The sequence below is a fragment of the Aethalodelphis obliquidens genome, unplaced genomic scaffold (genome assembly GCF_003676395.1).
Source record: "Aethalodelphis obliquidens isolate GAN/ISIS:26980383/991018 unplaced genomic scaffold, ASM367639v1 scaffold45, whole genome shotgun sequence".
Classification (NCBI taxonomy): domain Eukaryota; kingdom Metazoa; phylum Chordata; class Mammalia; order Artiodactyla; family Delphinidae; genus Aethalodelphis; species Aethalodelphis obliquidens.
The window spans coordinates 8,321,621-8,340,188 of NW_020837989.1; the positions used below are offsets into that span (position 1 = coordinate 8,321,621).

Here is an 18,568-nt window from a genome sequence, read left to right on the forward strand (position 1 = left end):
TGCTGTCTCCCTCAGTTGTGTGGTTTTTCTCCCCCTGGAAAGCCCAGCCTCTGTCACACTGGGCCTCCCCCCGTCTCTCTCTTCCTCTCCTGCCAGTGTGTGTACTCCTTCCCCGTCCTGTGGCCACCATGTGCCTCTCTGCCCTCCACACCCCCTCTCTGCTCCCTCAAGCAGACAGGGCTCAGGACCCCCTTCCAGAAAGGCCAGGGCTCTCCACACATCCACCCCTTCATTTACAGCCCCGTCCCCGCCACCAGCCACCAGCCACCTGCTTAGTTGGGCCCGTCCCCTCCTTAGGCTTGGAAGTCTGACAGGGTTTTCAGTGCAGCATCTGGATGGCAGAGCCCATGAGGCTTACGGCAACGGGGCCGCAGCATCAGGCAGACCACACCTCTTCCCGCTTGGCAAGCGGGCCTCACCACCTCCCGTGTTCTCTTTGGCAGGAATCTTCAGAGAGCACCAACACCACCATTGAGGATGAAGACACCAAAGGTAGGAGGGGTCTTGCCTTCAGCATCTGGGCCCCCGGGCCTCCTGGCAGGCCCCCTTCGCCGACAGCCTCCGGCCTGAAGGGACCGCAAGGCCAGCTTTGTGTCCTGTTTCTCTACAGAGAGCCTCGCTTTGGCTCCTTATAGGCTGGGTACACAGCGGGGTGCCATTTCCCTGTGTGAGGTGCCTGGATGGACTTTCCTCATGGTAGCAGTTATGTGTTGACTTTAACACGTATTAGAAAAAATTAACATAGTCAAGTCATAAATGTATTGTAGTGGTATACATTTTCCTTTGGCAGTGTCTTTGGATTTAAAAAAAAAACACAAGTTGATTTTAAAAACTTGAAGTAATTATAGTAAGGGAAGGGAAAGCAAAAATGTATCAATAGGAAATTCAACAAACTGGAATATGGGAAACACTGCCTAAGACCGACCCAAACTGCGGGGACTACTGTAGCCAGTGGCTAATAGTCTTCACAAGCCCTCGGATGAAAGGGGGAGCAAGACGCCAGATAACGGTGATCTGATAGTAAGAGAGGAAATAATAGGATGGGAATAGGAATAATGGCTGCCTTTTATGGGGTACTTGCTGCATGCTAGACCTGTTCCAAGTGCTTGGTACTCACCTGAGCTTTACAACAAGCTAAGAAGTAGGTACTGTGATTAACCCCATCCGACAGCCCAGAAACTCAGGGGTTGAGTCAATTGGCCTAAGCTCCCAGACCTCGTAAAGGGGACAGTTAGGATATGAACCCAGGCAGTGTGGCTCCAGGGCCTGGCTCAGCTGAGGAGGCCTTGGCATGTGGAAAGATGCTTGGAGCTTGGAGGAGGGAGGATGGAGCGCTGGCTTCCGCCCAGGGGACACCAGATCCTTGGACGAGTTAGTGACATCCTGCTGTTCTGCCTGTACCCAGCCCTTCTTCTTCCCCCAGGACAGGGAGATCGGCAAGGGAGGGGGTTCTCACACTCCAGTGTGTGTCAGAGATGCCTGGGGAGTCTCTGAAATCTAGAAAAACAGCATTGACCTGGAGAGATCACAGCTGTGCCAGTTGAGATATTTTCAGGAGTTTAGATGATTTGCTTCTAAAAGAATATACAATGATGGGGACAAGAGCATTTTGTTATGTAATAAATATTTTTGCACAGTTGCCGTTCAGGCTTATTTAAGGCAGTTTTGACACACTAAACGCCGTTGACTGCCTCCTGACTCTGCCACGATGTTTGGAAGACCAGCCCCACCCTATGTGTGTCCCTCTCCGGTCATTCCCAGCTGGGGCAAAGCAGGGGCAGGAGATGGTCACTCCATCACCATAGCCTGGTGCTAGAGCAAACCAAGCATCTATGAAAGCACCAGGGACAATCTTCAAAATGCATTGTCTCGAAGAATTCCCTTGGGATCAGGTCAGCATTCTAAGTCCCTCAAGTATGATTTTTAACCATATTCCTGGCCCTGCTCCAGTGGAATCTGATTCCATAGGTTTGTGGTGGGCCGAGATAGGTTGTTTCTGAGACATTCACCATATCTGAGGCTCATTGTAAGGTGCTGGGGTTTTTGAGGAGACTTGTTGTGGCCTCATAATCCTGGTCTCAGAGCAGACAGGGTCTGTGGAGGCAAACTGGCTCTGTGATTCTTCATTGGAGTCCATCTGCTGGGTGACCTTAGACAACTTACTGAACCTCTCTGAGCCTCAGTTTCCTTAACAGTAAAGAGATGATAATAGTATCAAGCTCAGAGGATTGCTGTGCAGATGAGATGAGAGGCTGTGTCTAGAGTGCCTACACGGTGTTTGGCATATGGCCACTGGTTAATAAATCTTAATTTCTCTTCTTTCAAACTGGAGCTTATGGTTGAATGACAGGGAGCCATGTGACGTTTTCTTGGAGCGTCAGTTTTACTCAAAGATTATTTTAAGACAAATATTTATATGTTCGACAGAGAAATGTTTGGAATAGAATGTAAAATTTGTGTGCGCTATTAATGTAAAATGTGACCCGTTAAAGACATTTTCCACCTGGGGTAACGGCTCTGGGTTACATCCCTGAGGCCTGACATTTACGATCATTATCCTCTGCTTTAGAGATATCAGGATGGGAACATTTGCGAAGTCTTGAATTTTAGTTCACTTATGCCCCTTTTAAAGAGGGGAGGATGGGACTTCCATGGCGGTCCAGTGGTTAAGACTCTGCGCTTCCACTGCAGGGGGCACGGGTTTGATCCCTGGTCGGGGAACTAAGATCCCACATGCTGTGCAGCATAGCCAAAAAAAATAAAATTTAATTTAAAAATAAAATAAAGAGGGGAGGCTGAGGTCTAGAGAAGAGAAAGGGCACGTCAATGTTATTAATGGTAAAACTGGGACCCCGTTCCCTGCCTCAGTTTCCACACATGTAAAAGGCTATGTCTGATGGAAGAGTTGCTGGCTCAGCCAGGAGCTCCTCCCCCTGTTTGGCAGGAGAGAGGAACTCTGTGCCTCCCCCAGCTTCTCCAGGCCTCAGAGAAAGTTTCCAGAGAACCATTTTCTGGTGTTAATTTGTTAAGTCTTCTTCCTAAGTGAGAATAGCAGCTGGTGGGGTGGATTCTGACCTAACATTAAAGTTAATTAGAAATGTCATCCTCCAGGGAACATTTTCCCCTCAGCAAAGAAAGGGACATTAATATTTCAGAGCCCCTCAGGCTTCATACACAGGCCTCTCACCCTCTGAGCTGCACGGGGTTCTGCCAGACATCCTCCCCACCGCCCTATCTCCTCCTGGTCAGCTCCTTGAAAATTCAATTTCCTCTCCAACCCAAAGAGCTGCCTTAGAATCTGGGCAGAGACATTCTAGGAACTATCAGTCAGGAATGCTGATCCCGTCTCAGCCTCCTCATCCTGTGTGACCTTGAGAGAGTGCCTTAACCTCTCTGGAGCTTCAGCTTTCCCATCTAGAGTGGAGCCCTCCTGGTTGTCTGGGTGAACACCTGGCAGATGAGAAATGCCAGAGGGTGCCACTGAGCAGCTGCTGGATGAATCTTTCGTAGAGCAATAGGTCTGCCAAGGGCATGGGAGGGGCTCAGAACCAGAGTGAATTCCTCCAGGTTTAAGGAGCACCAGACCCCCAGATCTTTGGTCCCAGAGAATGAAGCTAGGGAGAGTCCTGCCTGCTAGGCTTCAATTGTTGGCAAACTTGGTGTCCTGAGTGGCTGGAGGCCAGGTTAGGCACTGTCTCAGGCTGCATTCATAGAGGTGTAGTGTCCAGAATTGGGGAGGGGGTAGAGAGTGCTACCCTAGACCTGATATTCTGCAACATTCAAGCCACATCAGGGATAGTGTGCTCATACTCAGAGAGGCACCTAAGCAGCTTAAGTACCCTCGAAAATAGATGGCCAGCTGGAGCCAGATCCTGCGAACCACACGCGGGAGGCCTTCAGCCCTGAGAAGAAAAGACTGGTGGGGGAAGGCACCTGGAGAAGCAGGTACACACTGAAGGATCCCGGAAGGCAGACCGGAACTATAACTAGGGGCTTTTAGGGGGAGATTGCAACTTGAAAGAAGGAGGGGGATGCAAATGGCAAAAGCCGTTCAGCAGTGCGGTGGCCTGCCCGGCAGGCTGCAAGCCCCGAAGTTCCAACCGAAACTGAACCATCATATATCAGGCTGCTGGGAAGTGTCCCTGCCCGGGTTAGAGGCTAGAGACCGTCCTCAGGGAGAACTTCCAATTCAGAGCTTTCCAGTGATGGTGATCACAGCGCTTGCTTATGGAGGGCCAGGCAGTTCTCTCAGTGCTTTACATAATGCATCATATTTACATAAGTGAGTCGATATAAAGGGCTTGGAACAGTAGCTGGTTCTGAGTGAGGACCATATGTGTGTTAGTTATTTTTATTGATATATTCTTAACTCAATCCTCAGAACCACCCTATGAGGTAAGTACTATTAGTAGCTCCATTATACATATGGGAAACTGAGGTAGGAGGAAGTATCTTGCCCAAGGGGACACAGTTACTAAGTAGCAGAGCCAGGATCCAAACTCAGGGGCTCTGGCTCCAGAATCCATGCCCTTGACCGCTTGAGTAGCCTGTCTGAGATGGTGGTGAGAAGCGGCCCACGGGAGACGGGGCATTAAGCACGGGCTCGTGGAATGTCAAGTGGGAAGGATTCTTCTTAAAGCATGTGGAGTCGCTCTGCATCATCACCCTGATTTCATGTGGGAGCAGCTGGAACGAGGTGTCTCCTGGTGGAGGTGGGTTTCTCCCCATCCTCAATCCCCAGCTTCCATGAAGGAGGTCAGAGTTGACCAGGAGTCCTAGGGACAGAGGCCACAAGGCAACTTGGGCAATTCCAGGGAACAGGGCAAGGCCAGCAGCCCCAGACCCTGATTTGGTCCATCTGCTCGTTCATTCATTCAAGCTGCCTCCGCCTGAGCCCGAGGCAAGACCCCAGAGTCACCCGGCTGACCTCATGGTCTAAGACAGACCCGTTCCCAGCCCTGGCGATTCTTTGCAGAGCCAGGAGATAAAGAATTAGCGGCTCACTGTGGTGACTGACATTGGAGATAGTAACTTCAGTGATGTTACGTCTACTGAGCGCCCACCACGTGCTAAGAGCTGCGCTGGGCACCGGGCCCTGCCCTGAGGCGGCAGGTGCGGGGGGAGAGGGAGATGGGCTTTGGAGCTGCACAGTCTGCTCGGGGCGGTTGGTCCACTGGAGCAGACTATTTCACCTTTTGCCTCCACGGTGACGGGAGCTTGTCTCTGACCGGGAGGAGAGAACCGCATGAAATTGTGCTGGGAGGCTTCAAAGATTCGCAGCTTAAGCACTGGCGCAGTCACTCACTCCATAATGAATGCCTGGCCAGGCCTGCTCCAGGCTCCAGGGATCAGCGAGCCTCCATGGAGCTCATATTTGAGCTGGGGAAGAGACAAGCATGTGGGCCCAACACATCACGGAACGCGTTGGAGCTCCTGGGTCCTGTGGAAAAGGCCCTGGGCTGGGAGCCAAACTCTGCACCCAAAATGTTCTATGTCCTTGGGCAAGTCCCACCCCTTACCAAGCTTCTGTTTCCCCAATGTTGGATGAGCAGGCTGAGTCCCTGGTCCCCAAGAGTTCTTGCGGCCTGGGTGTCCTGCGATTCTTTATCCTCTGGGCCTGAGGTGAGCTCCCCAGTGTGAGGGGGGACGGGATGGCACCTGTAATTGGTGAGGAAAGGGGCAGGGACAAGGCCTCCTCCAGGAGCCGTCTCCCTCCCATGCTCCCAGCCTGAGAAATGGGCAACATGTCCACCCATCTCACCTGAGACTGCTCCAGCAGGCCAGCTCACTGAGGCTTGGAGGTTAAGCTTGAGCCTGTGGGAGGAAGGGAAGCAGGCCTGGCCCTGGGAAACACGCCTGAGGCTTCTGGGTGGATAGCCCTGCTGGGAGCCAGAACACTTGGCTTCAAACTCCTTCATTGCTGAGGCTCGGTCTCCTCATGTGTCAGATGGGGGGAAACTGGCCTCGCCTCCCCCTGCCCCCCGGGCTGTGAGGAGCAGATGCAGTAATGAGCAGATGCGGGAGGCAGCACTTACAGTGTATACCTACTGTGTGCCAGGCTCTGGTCCAAGTGCCTCAGGCACATCATCTCATCCCATGCTCATAACAACTCCGGGACGAGGGCATTGTCATCTCCATACGAGGGACCAGAAAACAACCTCGTGCCCCACGGTTGCACAGCTTGTAAAGACCCGGGCTGGGATTTAGAAGAAGCCTGTCTGGTGCTGAAGCCTGGGTTCTTTACACAACTTGTTCAGCACTGAACGTACGAGAGGTGATGGTGTCCCCATTTTACAGATGGGAAAACTGGGGCTCAGAACATCACACACCTGATAAGAAAACTGATGTCTAATCCTCTACCAGGAAGACAGCAGCTGTTCGTGGTGTTTCAGTGGTGGACAGGGGAGGCCAGGTGTCAGCAACTGGGATTCATTCTGCCTAGAAAGTTCTGGAAGGCTCAGTGCCTGATTCCTATAGGCACCCAAATGGAACAAAAACTGACTCAGACCTAAGGGATGAGTAAGCCCTAAGCCCGCCCTTAGTGGCCCCAGTTTGGACCATGGGGGAGCCCCTGGTTTATGGTTGCTGGTGACAACCTCCACAGGTGACCTTGCTTGGATTCAGGTGGCAAAACAAGGTAACGGAGAAGCATATTTTGGACTCGAGACCTGGGTTCAAATCAGGCCTAGAGCCAGAATCATGCATGCTGTTTCGAGGCAGAGGCTGCCAACTAAGACACTGGCTCTGCCCATTGTAGTTGAGGGAACTTTCACTTTTTTTTCCACCTTTCTGGGCCTCAGTTTCTTCTTCCATGAAATGGGAGTAATGATACCCAGGGACAGTGTGAGGATAAACGAGACAATCTCTCTGAGGCCCTCAGGTGCCAGGACAGGGTCTGGCGCATGTTAGGGGCTCAGGAAGCTGTGGTTGGCGCTGCATCCCAATCACTATCGCTATTATTTCTCTGTGTTCCCTCCTGCCTTACAGTGCGGAAACAAGAAATTATAAAAGTGACAGAACAGCTGATTGAAGCCATAAGCAATGGAGATTTTGAGTCCTACACGTGAGTCGGCTGGGTCCATTCTGCATGTCCCGCCTGGATTGTTGATCAGGGGGTGCTGATGGCTACCTTTGGGGGTCCTTGTCTCTGACCCTCATTTACTCACTCTGCATGTGTGTGAATCAGGCTGAACTCATGTTTCTGGTTTGCCTTCAGACTTCACGCTTTCATCAAGCTTTCTGTTCACAATACTTGTCTATATCTCAGTCCTGCTCCTATCTTGTTCCCCAGGAGGAACTCCAACAAAACTCTTTTGCTTCCCCAAGGACAGAGTGGGTGGGTCTCCACCACAACATGGACCTCCTCAGGAGATGAGCTGGGTCCTGCCACATGGGCCTGGGGCCTCACCCTGGACCTCCTATGACCTCAGATGAGAAGAAGCAGGCAGGAACCCATAGCGTTTGTACATCCAGTGAGTAGGGGTGAGCAAAAGAACCTCCAGAAGGAATCTTACATCCTCTGGGGATAAGGCAGAGTGCACAAAAATAGCATGATATGAAACAGGTGGTATGAGACATCCTCTACACACCTGATCAGCTGTTGGAGGGGCAGCTCTGTGCAAAGGCTGGGCTGGAGCGCCCCCTGGTGGCCACCCTCAGCCTTGCTGGTCTGGCCTGGAAGCAGGCCTTCCGCTGGCCCCCAGGAGAGCCAGGATTCTGGGCTGAGGCCTCAACATCTTGGCCAGAGCTAACGAGGCCTGGGCCTGAAGACCCCACATATGCTTTTTGGTGGACGAAAGCTGCCAACTAAGGGCAGAATGACCTTTGCTTATTGGGTTCAGGTGAGATGGGAATAACTGGGCTGGGCTTTGCTCCTCGGGCAGCCTGACCTTGGTTACCACTATGTCCAGGAGCTGAAGTTTGTCTCTCAAAGGCTTGGCAGTCCAGGCACATCCTAACTGTGGGAGGGTTTCAGCGGCAGCGGGTGGCAAAGCCCCAGCCATCTACTGATTGTCTCTGGAGGAACAAGGATCTTGGAAGGTGCAGGTGTGAGACGGAGGCCACTTGTACATGTGAGTGTGATGCAGTTGCCCACACATGCACGTTTGTGACTGCGTGCACAAGGGGTGTGCACGGGTGTGTGTGCACATGTGCCCCTGCGGGTTGCATAAAAGCATGGAAATGCGCTGTTGAACAGGTTTTGCATCCGGTCCTAGAAAGAATTAAGTCAGCGATGGGAGAGCCCGAGAGTGGCTCTGGAAGGGCACAGCCAGGCATAAAGGGAAAGAGAGGTGGTCCCTATGGACCCCAAGCCTCCCACCTCTGTGATGTCACTTCCTCTGGCATCTGCAGCCCAATCTAGGTTCTGACCACTTGCCATGACCTCTGGGGCCTATGGTGCTGAGTCTGGCCCTGTGTCACCCTGGATAAGCTCCTTTGTCTCACTGAGTTTCCCTACACGTACAATGGAATTGGAGCAGAGGGTCCTTCAGAGGCAGGGACACCCAGAGACCCTCTGGAGAAGGGCTCCTCTTGGCCAGGGGCTGCTTAGTCTTCCAGACGGTCAGGGCTCAGACCCCCAGCCTTAAAGGATTCTGGATCTGGAAGGGTCCTGAGCGTCCCATATGGTCTGAGCACAACCTCCAGCTCCATCTGGAGAATGTGAGGTCCTGAGTGGAGAAGCGAGTTGTCTGGAGTCACAGAGACAGGGCAGTCAGGGCAGAGCAAGGGCAGAGCGCCCTGCTCTCCCCACGGCGTCCAGCTCAGACGATGCTGGCCCAGTGCCCTCCTCCACTGTTTTCAGTCCCTCCCCATGTCAGGATCTTTGACTGGCCTGGGGTGCTTCCTGTCCCTGGCTTCATTGTCATCATCACAGGGGTCCATGTTGTGTTACAGAAGATCCCAGAGACCTAGGGGTGGGGGAGACAGGTTTTTCCTTCCTCCGTCTGGCTGTCAGGGTCTCCCAGAAAACAGACCTGGGTGGGAGCACCGAGCCGAAAATGCAGAGCAGTGGGCCTCCTCGGCCATGCCCTGCGCTCCTTCCTCCCAGGCATCATTTCTTGGAATGCTGTTTTCCTCATCTTACAGAAGAGGAAAGTGTGACTCACCAGGAGGGCTGCTGCCAACAATAGGGCAACTTTGTTTAAAGTAGCAGAACGCACTCCCTCCAGGGACACACCTGCTTGGTGAACAGAAGTTGCTTCACTTTAGTGAAGGAAAATGTCTCCCCACCCAAGGAAGACCATTTAGGAAAAGCCCTCTCTGGATGGATCTGCTGCCCTGGGCGGGGGATGTAATTTGGAGAGGAGTGTACCGGCTGAATTATCCCCGCCGGAGCCTTGGGGCAGCGTACCATGCACGACATTCATGGTGCTCTTGCTTAGAGAGGTTAAGCCCCTTGCTGGGGGTCTCATAACCTGTAAGTGGCAGAGCCACGACCTGGACCCAGGCTTCCCAGTTCTCAGTGGCACTAGCCAGTCAGCATTGCCCCACACCGTAACTGGACCAGCCCTGTCCCATCCGCCAACCTCACTGATCCTGTGAGGTGGGTGCAGTCACTTTTATTTCACAGGCTTGCCTTCCCAGGGTCCAGGCCCCTGGAATTTAGAGGGGGGCACCCGAGAGGCCACCCTAGCCCATCTTTCCTCTGACTTCCTCCCCCCAGGAAGATGTGTGACCCCGGGATGACAGCCTTCGAACCCGAGGCCCTAGGGAACCTGGTCGAGGGCCTGGACTTCCATCGATTCTATTTTGAAAACCGTGAGCAATCCCTTCCCTCTGGGCTGCCTGTTGTCTGCTCTTTTCCGTGTCCTGCCAGATGGCACAGCAGGGTGACGGGCAGGGCCCCCGGGGCAGCTCAGGAGGCAGCGAAGAGGAAGGTCCTGTGTGGACAGGGGTTGGTACCATCTTGGCTCCCTCCCCGAACCCTGGACCGTCCGACGCCAGTGGCTGCGGATGGGGACTTGGGACGAGCGTGACAAGCCCTCCCAGCCCTCGCCTGCCCATGACCCTGGTAGGGCCTGGGGAAGACCTTTCTTCCCTTTCTACAGATAAGGGAGCCTTCCCACCAGGGCACACCCCCAAGTTACAGTCACCTGAATGCCTGCAGCCACCCCAGCTGCCCAGCTGGTCGCAAGCTGGCACATGGGCTGTTGTTGTACAGGTGCCCCTGTGGGTGGGCAGTCTGGGGAAGGAGAGGACAAAGCTCACACTGCTGTGCCCTGCCTATTTGTCTAGGTCTCTGTCCGCATGTCTGTCCTTCCCGGGCTTCTCCTTTGCAGGAGAGACCCTGGCAGCTTTGCAACCCGGGGCTGTCAGGGGGCTGAGGCTGGGCCTGACCTAGGGCGCTTTCTGCCTGTGTCTGTGTCTCACCTTGGCCAGGGGTCAGACGGGGACGAACCAAAGCACACGCAGGTTAGACTCCTGCAGCTCAGGACCCGGAGGGAGGCCCTGAGAAGTGGCACATCCAGGGTCCCCCAGAGGGAAGGCACGTACCACCAAGGCTATGCTGGGTGATTGCCGGTGCATGTGGACACCAGTTGAAACAGCATTGGTTCACACAGTGAGAAAGTTTGTCCCTATCTAAATTCTCTTTCAGTACATCCGGCTCCGCCAAGAGGAAAGGGTCAGTTTAACGCTAGTCTGTCCCAAGCACCTAATGCTTTCTAACTCACCTCATTATCAGAAAGAGAGTGGTCTCAGGCTCAGGTCCCTTGCAGGCAAGAGCATGGAGCTAGGATTACATAACTTGGTTTTATTTTAACTGGACTTATTATTAAAATTGTATTCTATGAGACTGGTTATTCATTAATGATTGTACTAGAAAGTTTTCTTTTAAAATAAATTCATATAAATTAATAAAGTGAATCAGTTTAAGGAAATATTTTCATAAAGTAAGTACAGGTAGATGGTAAAAATAAAGGTGATACCTAAGCAACTGAAGTTGGATCTAGTCCAACTCTTCATTGTACAGAGGTCCAGAGAAGGGAATGACTTGTCCAAAGGAACCCAGAAAGTTGGCAGCAGAACCCGGTCCTGATTCTCTCCAGCGCCTCCTTCCTTCCCTGTGCTCCCCCCTCACCTGGGCATTAGTGTCCCTAGACGGACACTCCTCTCCTGCCTGCACGCAGTCTGATGGAATCTTGTAGAGTATGAGGGCTTAAGGGCATCCCCAAAAAGCCGTGAAGAAGGAAGTTGCATTTTCCTTTGACACATCAAACTCTGATTTTCTAAGGCTAGCAATGGAGATAGAATGTGAGGAGAGGTGGCTGGACCCCACCGTCCCCGTCACCCTGGAGTTCCCTAGCTGATCACCATGGCCACCTCTATACTCGTCTGTCCTGGGGGGTGGGGGGCACTGGTTCCCCAGAGAATTCCACAATCCCCACAGAGCAGAGCAGAGACCAGGCTGAACCGGCTCTGAAGACTGAGGGATGGCAAAAGGGAAAAAAAACACAGACGGCTGTGCTAGCCCTTGATCTGCATCCTGGCAGCGAGCCCCATCACAGCACCAGCCCGCTGGACTCTGGGCTTGGACACCTGGTCACATCAAAGGACCCACAAGACCAAGACCCAGAGTAACTGCCTGCCCTGGGGCAAGTCCCACCCTCCTGCCTGCTTTATCCTGCGGGAGGACCTGGCCCTTTCTCCCATTCTATCCATGAGGATAGAAAATGCAAGCCTAGAGTCTGTTCAGAAGATACCACATGAGGGCGGCCACTGCTCTACAAATGACCCTCAGGACCCTCGCCCTGGCAGACAACAGTAAGGCCCAGCGCCCTCAACAATACTAAGCTCTGTTTGTCCCTTTGGAGATTGTTCTGGATTGTCCTAATTTAGACCCACCTCGAGACCGACTTCTTTTAGGTTCTACTGCATTTCTTTCAGAAACTGGCCTAGCTTTGGACAAGTCCGATTGCTTCTCTGGACCTCAGTTTCCAGGTCTGCTAAATGGATGCATTGAACTAGACGGTGTTGAGTGCCTCCAGCCCCAGATGCTGTCAAGGCTGCTTATGGAGGCCTCCTTGCATTTTGTGGGAGGGCCATGGGGTGACCTCTGACCTCTGACCTTGAGGTCACCCCCAAGCCTATATAACACAAAAGCTCTGCACTCTCTCTGTCCAAGGTCCCAGAACTGTAAAAGTCTCTTAGTCTACATATGTAAGACTTAGTGATTTTGAGTCATTTATCCAAAGCCTGGGTATAGTGTGATTGGAATATTTAGGGGTGGATACTATTGGATGCTTTCTGAAGTCCTGGAAAAAAAAAATTTTTTTTAACATTTTTCAGGAAATCAGTGGCTCACAAACCTGTCTGGGCATCAGAATCAGAGGATGGGGGAGGGAGCGGGGAGAGGGAGCTTTTTAATATTATAGATTCCTGAACTGGCATCTTGAAGGGTGGGGCTGGGTAGTCTATATTTTAAATCAGCTCTCCATGGATTCGGATACGTTTGGGCTGCACTAAGAAAAGGCATGAGGGTTCCTCTGAAGCCAAGATCCTGGTGATCCCTGTCCAGCCCCTCCCTAGGTCATCGTCTTTCTGTGCTTTTGTTTTCTATCTTGCTGAAAACATTGAGAGTTCCTAGAACCAAGATGATGATGATAGTGGTGATGATGATAATAATAATAGTAATATTTCACATAGAGAGAGCCGGTTTCTGGTACTTTTGTCAGTTCTGCCATGATTACAAGAGCTATGCATTGCCCTCTAACGCTGAAAAGTTCCACGACTTCACCCCATCACCACCAACACCATCCTTATAATTCCAAGATTCTAAGATTATACAATTTTAATATTCTTCAAGTTTCCATCATTCTACATGTTGAGAATAGAGGTGGCAAATGAGGGACCCACAAGCCATAGCTGGACTACACATGTTTCATGGGGTCTGTATGATGTTTTAAATTTGAATTTGATGCCAATAATTAAAAATGAGGCATTCGACATAAAAATCCAGATTTCTAGATTCTCTTGAAAAATCAGGTGTGGCAACACGGGTCCCACTTACATAGCAAACACCAGGGAAGCTGTGTGCAGGGCACCTCCATAGAAGGGACACGGTGTCCTATTCACCACCACTCCCTATTGTCCCCCTGGCCCAGAGACGAAGGGTCCGTTGTCATTTAGCATCTTATATCCAGTTCAGCCTCCTTGTTAATGTACTCTCCTGGCCTCTACAGGGATCTGGGTTGAGGCTCTGGTGTAAGCTCACCTGGTTCCCCATTCACCTGCGTGTCTGAGACACTATGATTTGAAAATTCCATTCCCCTGCATTTGAAGAATTCAGCTTGTTTTGAAGTCCACTGTATCTCAGCTGGGATATGAGCTTGACTCCCAGGGAGTTGAGCCCTGTCACAGAGCCCCACTCTTCGGGAAGCGAGGCAGGCAGAGGTGCCTCTTGCTGAGAGGGTTGCTGAGAATTGGGGAAGTGAAGGAAGCGAGGCAGGAGGCCCCCAGGTGCGACCCCTCTGCCCCCTCCCATCCCCGCCTGCAGTGTGGTCCCGGAACAGCAAGCCTGTGCACACCACCATCCTGAATCCCCACATTCACCTGATGGGTGACGAGGCGGCCTGCATCGCCTACATCCGCATCACGCAGTACCTGGATGCCGGCGGCATCCCCCGCACGGCCCAGTCGGAAGAGACCCGCGTCTGGCACCGCCGGGATGGCAAATGGCAGATCATCCACTTCCACAGATCTGGGGCGCCCTCCGTCCTGCCCCAGTAAGAGCCCCTCCTTCCTGCCATCTGTTATTCAGGATAATCTAAAGGAACGGGGTGGTGCCTGTCTGGAGACGGTACACGTTGGGGAACCCGGCGGCTGGGAAGACCACAGGGAGGAGATCAGGCCTGGAGGCCCCAGGGGGTGAGGGGGAAGAGCTGGGGGGACCCACAGGAGGCAGCTTGAACTCCATCCAAGGAGGTGGGCAGGCTGGGTGCCCTCGGAAGCACCCACGTTACGCACCACACATACCATGTCTTACAGCTGAAGGACCAGGCTGGGGGCACTGTACTGCAGAGATCCACCGTTCGTCCGTGGAATGTGGCTGCTGGTTCTCCCACTTGGATTTAGCTGGAATTCCCCCAATCACATCATCCCATCACCACCACCATCACCATCACCTTCATACCTGTGTCAAGAAAACCTGCCTGTTCGCAAAAGCCATCATGACTTCAGAGCAAATGGCGACATCTCCCCGTCACCACCCGTCCCCTGCCAGGGCAGGGCTTCCTCAGGCCCACGTGCCCTGGGTGCTGGACCTGAGGACCCCCCCCCTCCCCTCAGCTGTCATTGGCCTGGTCTTGCCTTGGCCGGAAGCCACAGTGCCCAGCTGTGTATTCATCCAGGGGCTGGGGAGGAGGGGCGGAGCTGGGAGGAGTGTGGCAACCTCCAGATCCTCTCCCTGATCTCGCCTCTCCCGGGCTCCTCTAGGGAAGGGCAGAAGAACGCCCAGTCCCCCGAGCCAACCTCCCCCGGGGGAGAGGGGGAGAGAGGAGCAGATGCCAGGAGCCTCCCGCCTCAAACTGCCTTCCTAACTCTTCTCCCATCCTGTCCTGCTCTCCTGCTCTCCAGCCGACCCTCCTCCCTCAGTGTGGGGAGCGCAATCCTCTCAGGGTGCCCCCACTTCTTTCCTTCCTCCTCCTGCTGACATTTACTTCCAACACTAACGGCGCATTCCACCCTTCCATCAGGCCCGGAGAATTCCAGCTTCATCACATCCAAGGGAGAGAATCTGATTGCTTTTGGGGGGCGAAAGAAAACAGCGTTTAGGTATCACTTCTACTTGGACCGCATGCCTTTTTATAGCCAAACTTCTGTGTTTCGTAAATGGATTTTGCGTTAATGGATATTTATGTAATAACTAGACCTCTCAAATTGGTGAGAAGGTCTGGGTTGGGAAGGGAGGTGGGAAGAGGGCTGAGGGGTATTTTTTTCTGTTCTTGGTCTTTTTTTTTTTTTTTTTTTGGTCATCGCTGAGATGGACTTTGTCACTTGTGGTTATCTGGGGCTGAGATGGACTCAGCCCCCGGGGGAAGGATCTCTCTGACATTTCAGTCCCCAGCTTCCCTTGCGGACTGGAGAAGCATCAGGTGTTAGAAACAGCAAATCAGGGCAGAGAGAGTGGGGGAAGCTGTCAGGGTGGCAGTACCTGGACTTTACCTTGCTTGCCTCCCAAACTGGGGTCCTTACTACCGTGCTTCCCAGGATTTCATCCCCCACATCTGCACACCCCCCCCTCAGCGCCCCCCACCCAGCTCTGGGGGGTTCACGAGCATGTGTCTTCATGCGGGTCCAAAAAGAGCGCTGGGATTTCTCCTCTTCGCACCTCCTCCTGCAGCTGTGGGTTTGCATCTCTTTCTTCCTTTCTCTTTCCCTCTTCCCTTGGGATTGACTCTGATGTGGAATGCCTTGGTACCTCCACCAGGATCTACTGTCTGCACTGTTTTTCTTTGCATGACTTTATATGCAGTAAGTATGTTGAAAAAAAAAAAGAAAAGAAGAAAAAACACTCAGCAAAACCAACCTACATGTTTTGGACAAAAAAAAAAATAGAGGTTGTATTCTCAGTGTCCGACTCGGAATTATGTTGCTGCCTCTCTGTGCTTTTGGCCTCTGTGTGGCCGTGTTTTGCCAGGATGAGATACTTTCCCCTCTGGAGGATTTTAGGGGAGGAAGAGCCACATCCCCAAAGATTTGGAGGAGTCTCTGATTCCTCCAAACCTCTGGGGAATCCTGGGTGTTGAGTGGAGCCGGACTGGTGGGGATGTGACCCAGGACTTTCTGAGTTTTCCCCTATCATGAGCTGTCTGCTGGGCCCATTCTCAAGAGTTCCTGCCCGCGGGACAGGTGAGGCAGGCTGGGTGGGGGCCGTAGGCCAGGAGAGAGGCTGCCCAGCCCTCCTGGTCTCCAAACTGGTCGATCACTGGACTCTATCCTTGGCAGAGACCCTGCTGCCAAGGCCCGGGCGGGCATTTGGCCTGCCCCAGGTCCAGAAGGCTTCCCAGTAAGGCCCAATGAGCCCAGCGCTCCAGCAGCCAAACCGCCTGCCTCCCTTGCTGTCTGCCAGCTCCCACAGCCATCCCCAAGCCAAAGGTGAGCGGTTGCTGCCATTACCAAGGCAAAGTCTGGTCCTTCCTTCAGCCTCAGTTTCCCCCTCTGTTAAATGGGTTAAATATTCCCGCCCAGCCTATGTGGCAGGGCTGATGCGGGATCAAACAGGATGGTGAGGTGAAGCCCAATACGCCCATGAGAATTGACAGTGTGAGTCACTGGCTGGACTCCTGTTCTTTTCTGGGCCTGACCAGTCCCCCCTCCCTCCCCCGCCTGCCCCTCATCCCCCTCTTTGGTGCCTGTCCTCTACTAATCAGCAGGGGACTGCGGGGGAAAGAGCCACAGTTTGGGGGTGATTAGAATTCCATTCCCAGCTCTGACCAGACTTGCTGTGTGACCTTGGGAAAGTCCTTTCCCCGCTCTGCCCTCGGTTCCCCACCAGAGGGAGCTGAGCTGGAGGACACCAACGTCCTGCCTTTCATCTGCTGACGCACCTCCTGTCCACTGTGCCCCTCTCTGGGTGCCAGAGAAGTGGAGGCCGGTCCCTACCCCAGGCCAAGATGGCCCCACTGCGAAGGCCAAGCCTGTGGGTGCGCAGCCAGCCGGTGTGGACCACAGGGCACCGGTGTGATCCCAAAGCAGCAGGCAGGAGACTGGCAGACAAAGCGCGGCCCAGAGCCCAACCCCACCGGACAGTCAAACGTCCTGCAGATGCAAAAAATCCACACCGAAGACAAGTCCTAGGCTCCAGCATGCAAACACGTTAACGGGAAAGCATTCTCCCGGGCGTGCGCCCAGCAAGCGCTGATCCTGACCCCTGGCCTCCTGTCTCCCGTCAAAGGGAGACCCTTTTGGGGATGTATTTGCCAGACTCCCTGTGCTGGTTTCTTTGTTACTATTTGTTTGGGGTTTTGTTTCCGTTCTTCCTTTTTTAAAATATGTGGCTGTGAACTTGAATGACCACTGCTCAAACTTTCTGCTATTGTGGGGTTGGGGGGAAGAAGGGGTGTCTGTTTTATTCTTGGTGTTTTCAGTGCAATAAATAGCTACAAACTTCTGTGCACTGGCTGTCTCTCTGTCTTGGTCAAGCAGGGCACTGGGAGAGTTTGTCAGTTTCCGGTTCTAGTTCTTGGCATTTGCACAATGAAGGCCCAGGTCTTCATTCTGATTGGACTAACGTGGTCACGTGCTTAAGTCTGAGCCAATCACTGTGGGATTATGCCTGGACCACATGCCCCAGCCTTAGAGCCTGGGATGGGGTTGGCTCCCTCTCAGGCACGTGGAGTGCCCTTAACAAGAGCAATGGGTAGGCGTGAGTTGCCTCCAGTGGCCAACAGCAGAGTCTCCCTCGGGGAGCCTGGGGCCAGGCTCTTCTTCTCTGGGCCTTGGTTTCCTTGTATAATGAGGAGGTTGTTCCAGAAGAAGTCCCTCCCCACCCATTCCTTTTCCTCCCGCCCAACCTCACAGGCAAGCCCCCAGGCCTCAGAGCCCCTGGAGAGGGGTTTGGAGAATGTCAGAGGGGGAGGAAGGGTCTCTTTACCCACAAACTATCTGTGAAACTAGTGTCGGGGGCAGTTTCACCTGTGCTGGGGCTGTTGCGAGAGGTGGTGGGCTGGCTTTACTGGAAGGGAGGCCACTGCTGCATTAGAGGCTGCTCAGGCTGGGCCAGGGTGGTGATGCAGAGGCTTTGGCCCCCTCAGGCCATGACAGGGTGACCAACCATCCCGTTTGCTGACATGCAATTTTCAGTGCGAAACCCGAAGTCCCAGGCAAAACAGATGAGTTGCTCACTGTAAGCCATGCCCCCCCTACCTAAGAGGCCTGATTCCACAAGATTGGGGGGGTTGTGACTTTTGGAGCCTATGGTCCTCTCCAGACCACGCTACGGGTGTCTGGGCTCCAGAATTCCCATGCCAGCTGCTTTCTGGGTCTGTCCTGCCTGCTGGCCTGTGAGGCGGCCAGGGGGGCGTGTCTATGGGGCATGTGCCCCTCACACACGTGAGGACCTTGGCAGTAAGGCTGAAAAGCACAAGGAAGAGGGCCGCAGGGGGACCTAAGGCTTTCATTCGCACTCTTGCCCTGGAGCCTGGCACGGCAGCGCCAGGACTGCTTGGACCTGAGCCTTCAGGGCGCCTGGGATCTCCCGCCTGGGCAGCAGAAAGGACTTGAGAGCTTGGGCTGCCATTGCAGGCACTTGCCGGCAGGTGGCAGCCTAGGAGCAGGTTACAGGAGGTCCGGGGTTCTGTGTGCCTGAGAAGCTCTGGGAGCTTCCAGTAGACCTCAGGAAGTATCCTTTACCTCGCAAAGTACCAGCTCCACTTAAAGCACTATTATTATCTACAGAGGCATGATCCTTTACAGTTCACAAAGTGCTTTCACACCTCTTGTCCCAGTTACAACAGCCCTATTTTGAAGATGAAGAAAATGAGGCTCAAAGGCAAAGAGGCTTCTTGCAAGACACAGAGCCGGGACTCAAACACGCAGAGCTCTGTTCTCTCCAGGCCCCTGGTCTGTG

At 53.3% G+C, this 18,568-nt stretch overlaps 1 protein-coding gene across 7 annotated transcripts in view; it reads left to right on the forward strand.

Annotated features, from left to right (window-relative positions):
• CAMK2A (calcium/calmodulin dependent protein kinase II alpha) overlaps window positions 1–17,114 on the forward strand; it is a 66,103-nt gene extending 48,989 nt beyond the window's left edge. For 3 of the 7 annotated variants that reach the window (XM_027081575.1, XM_027081577.1, XM_027081580.1), the window contains 5 exons: window positions 444–492; window positions 6,988–7,063; window positions 9,665–9,759; window positions 13,496–13,724; window positions 13,987–17,114. In XM_027081575.1, the coding sequence (XP_026937376.1) occupies window positions 444–492; window positions 6,988–7,063; window positions 9,665–9,759; window positions 13,496–13,724; window positions 13,987–13,990 (453 nt within the window). In that variant the 3' untranslated portion in view covers window positions 13,991–17,114. Of the gene's footprint in view, window positions 1–443; window positions 493–6,987; window positions 7,064–7,326; window positions 9,794–13,495; window positions 13,725–13,986 lie in introns of those variants that run through there. The other 4 variants (XR_003427724.1, XM_027081578.1, XM_027081579.1 and 1 more) reach the window with 4 other exon arrangements.
• Window positions 17,115–18,568: the final 1,454 nt, after the last annotated feature.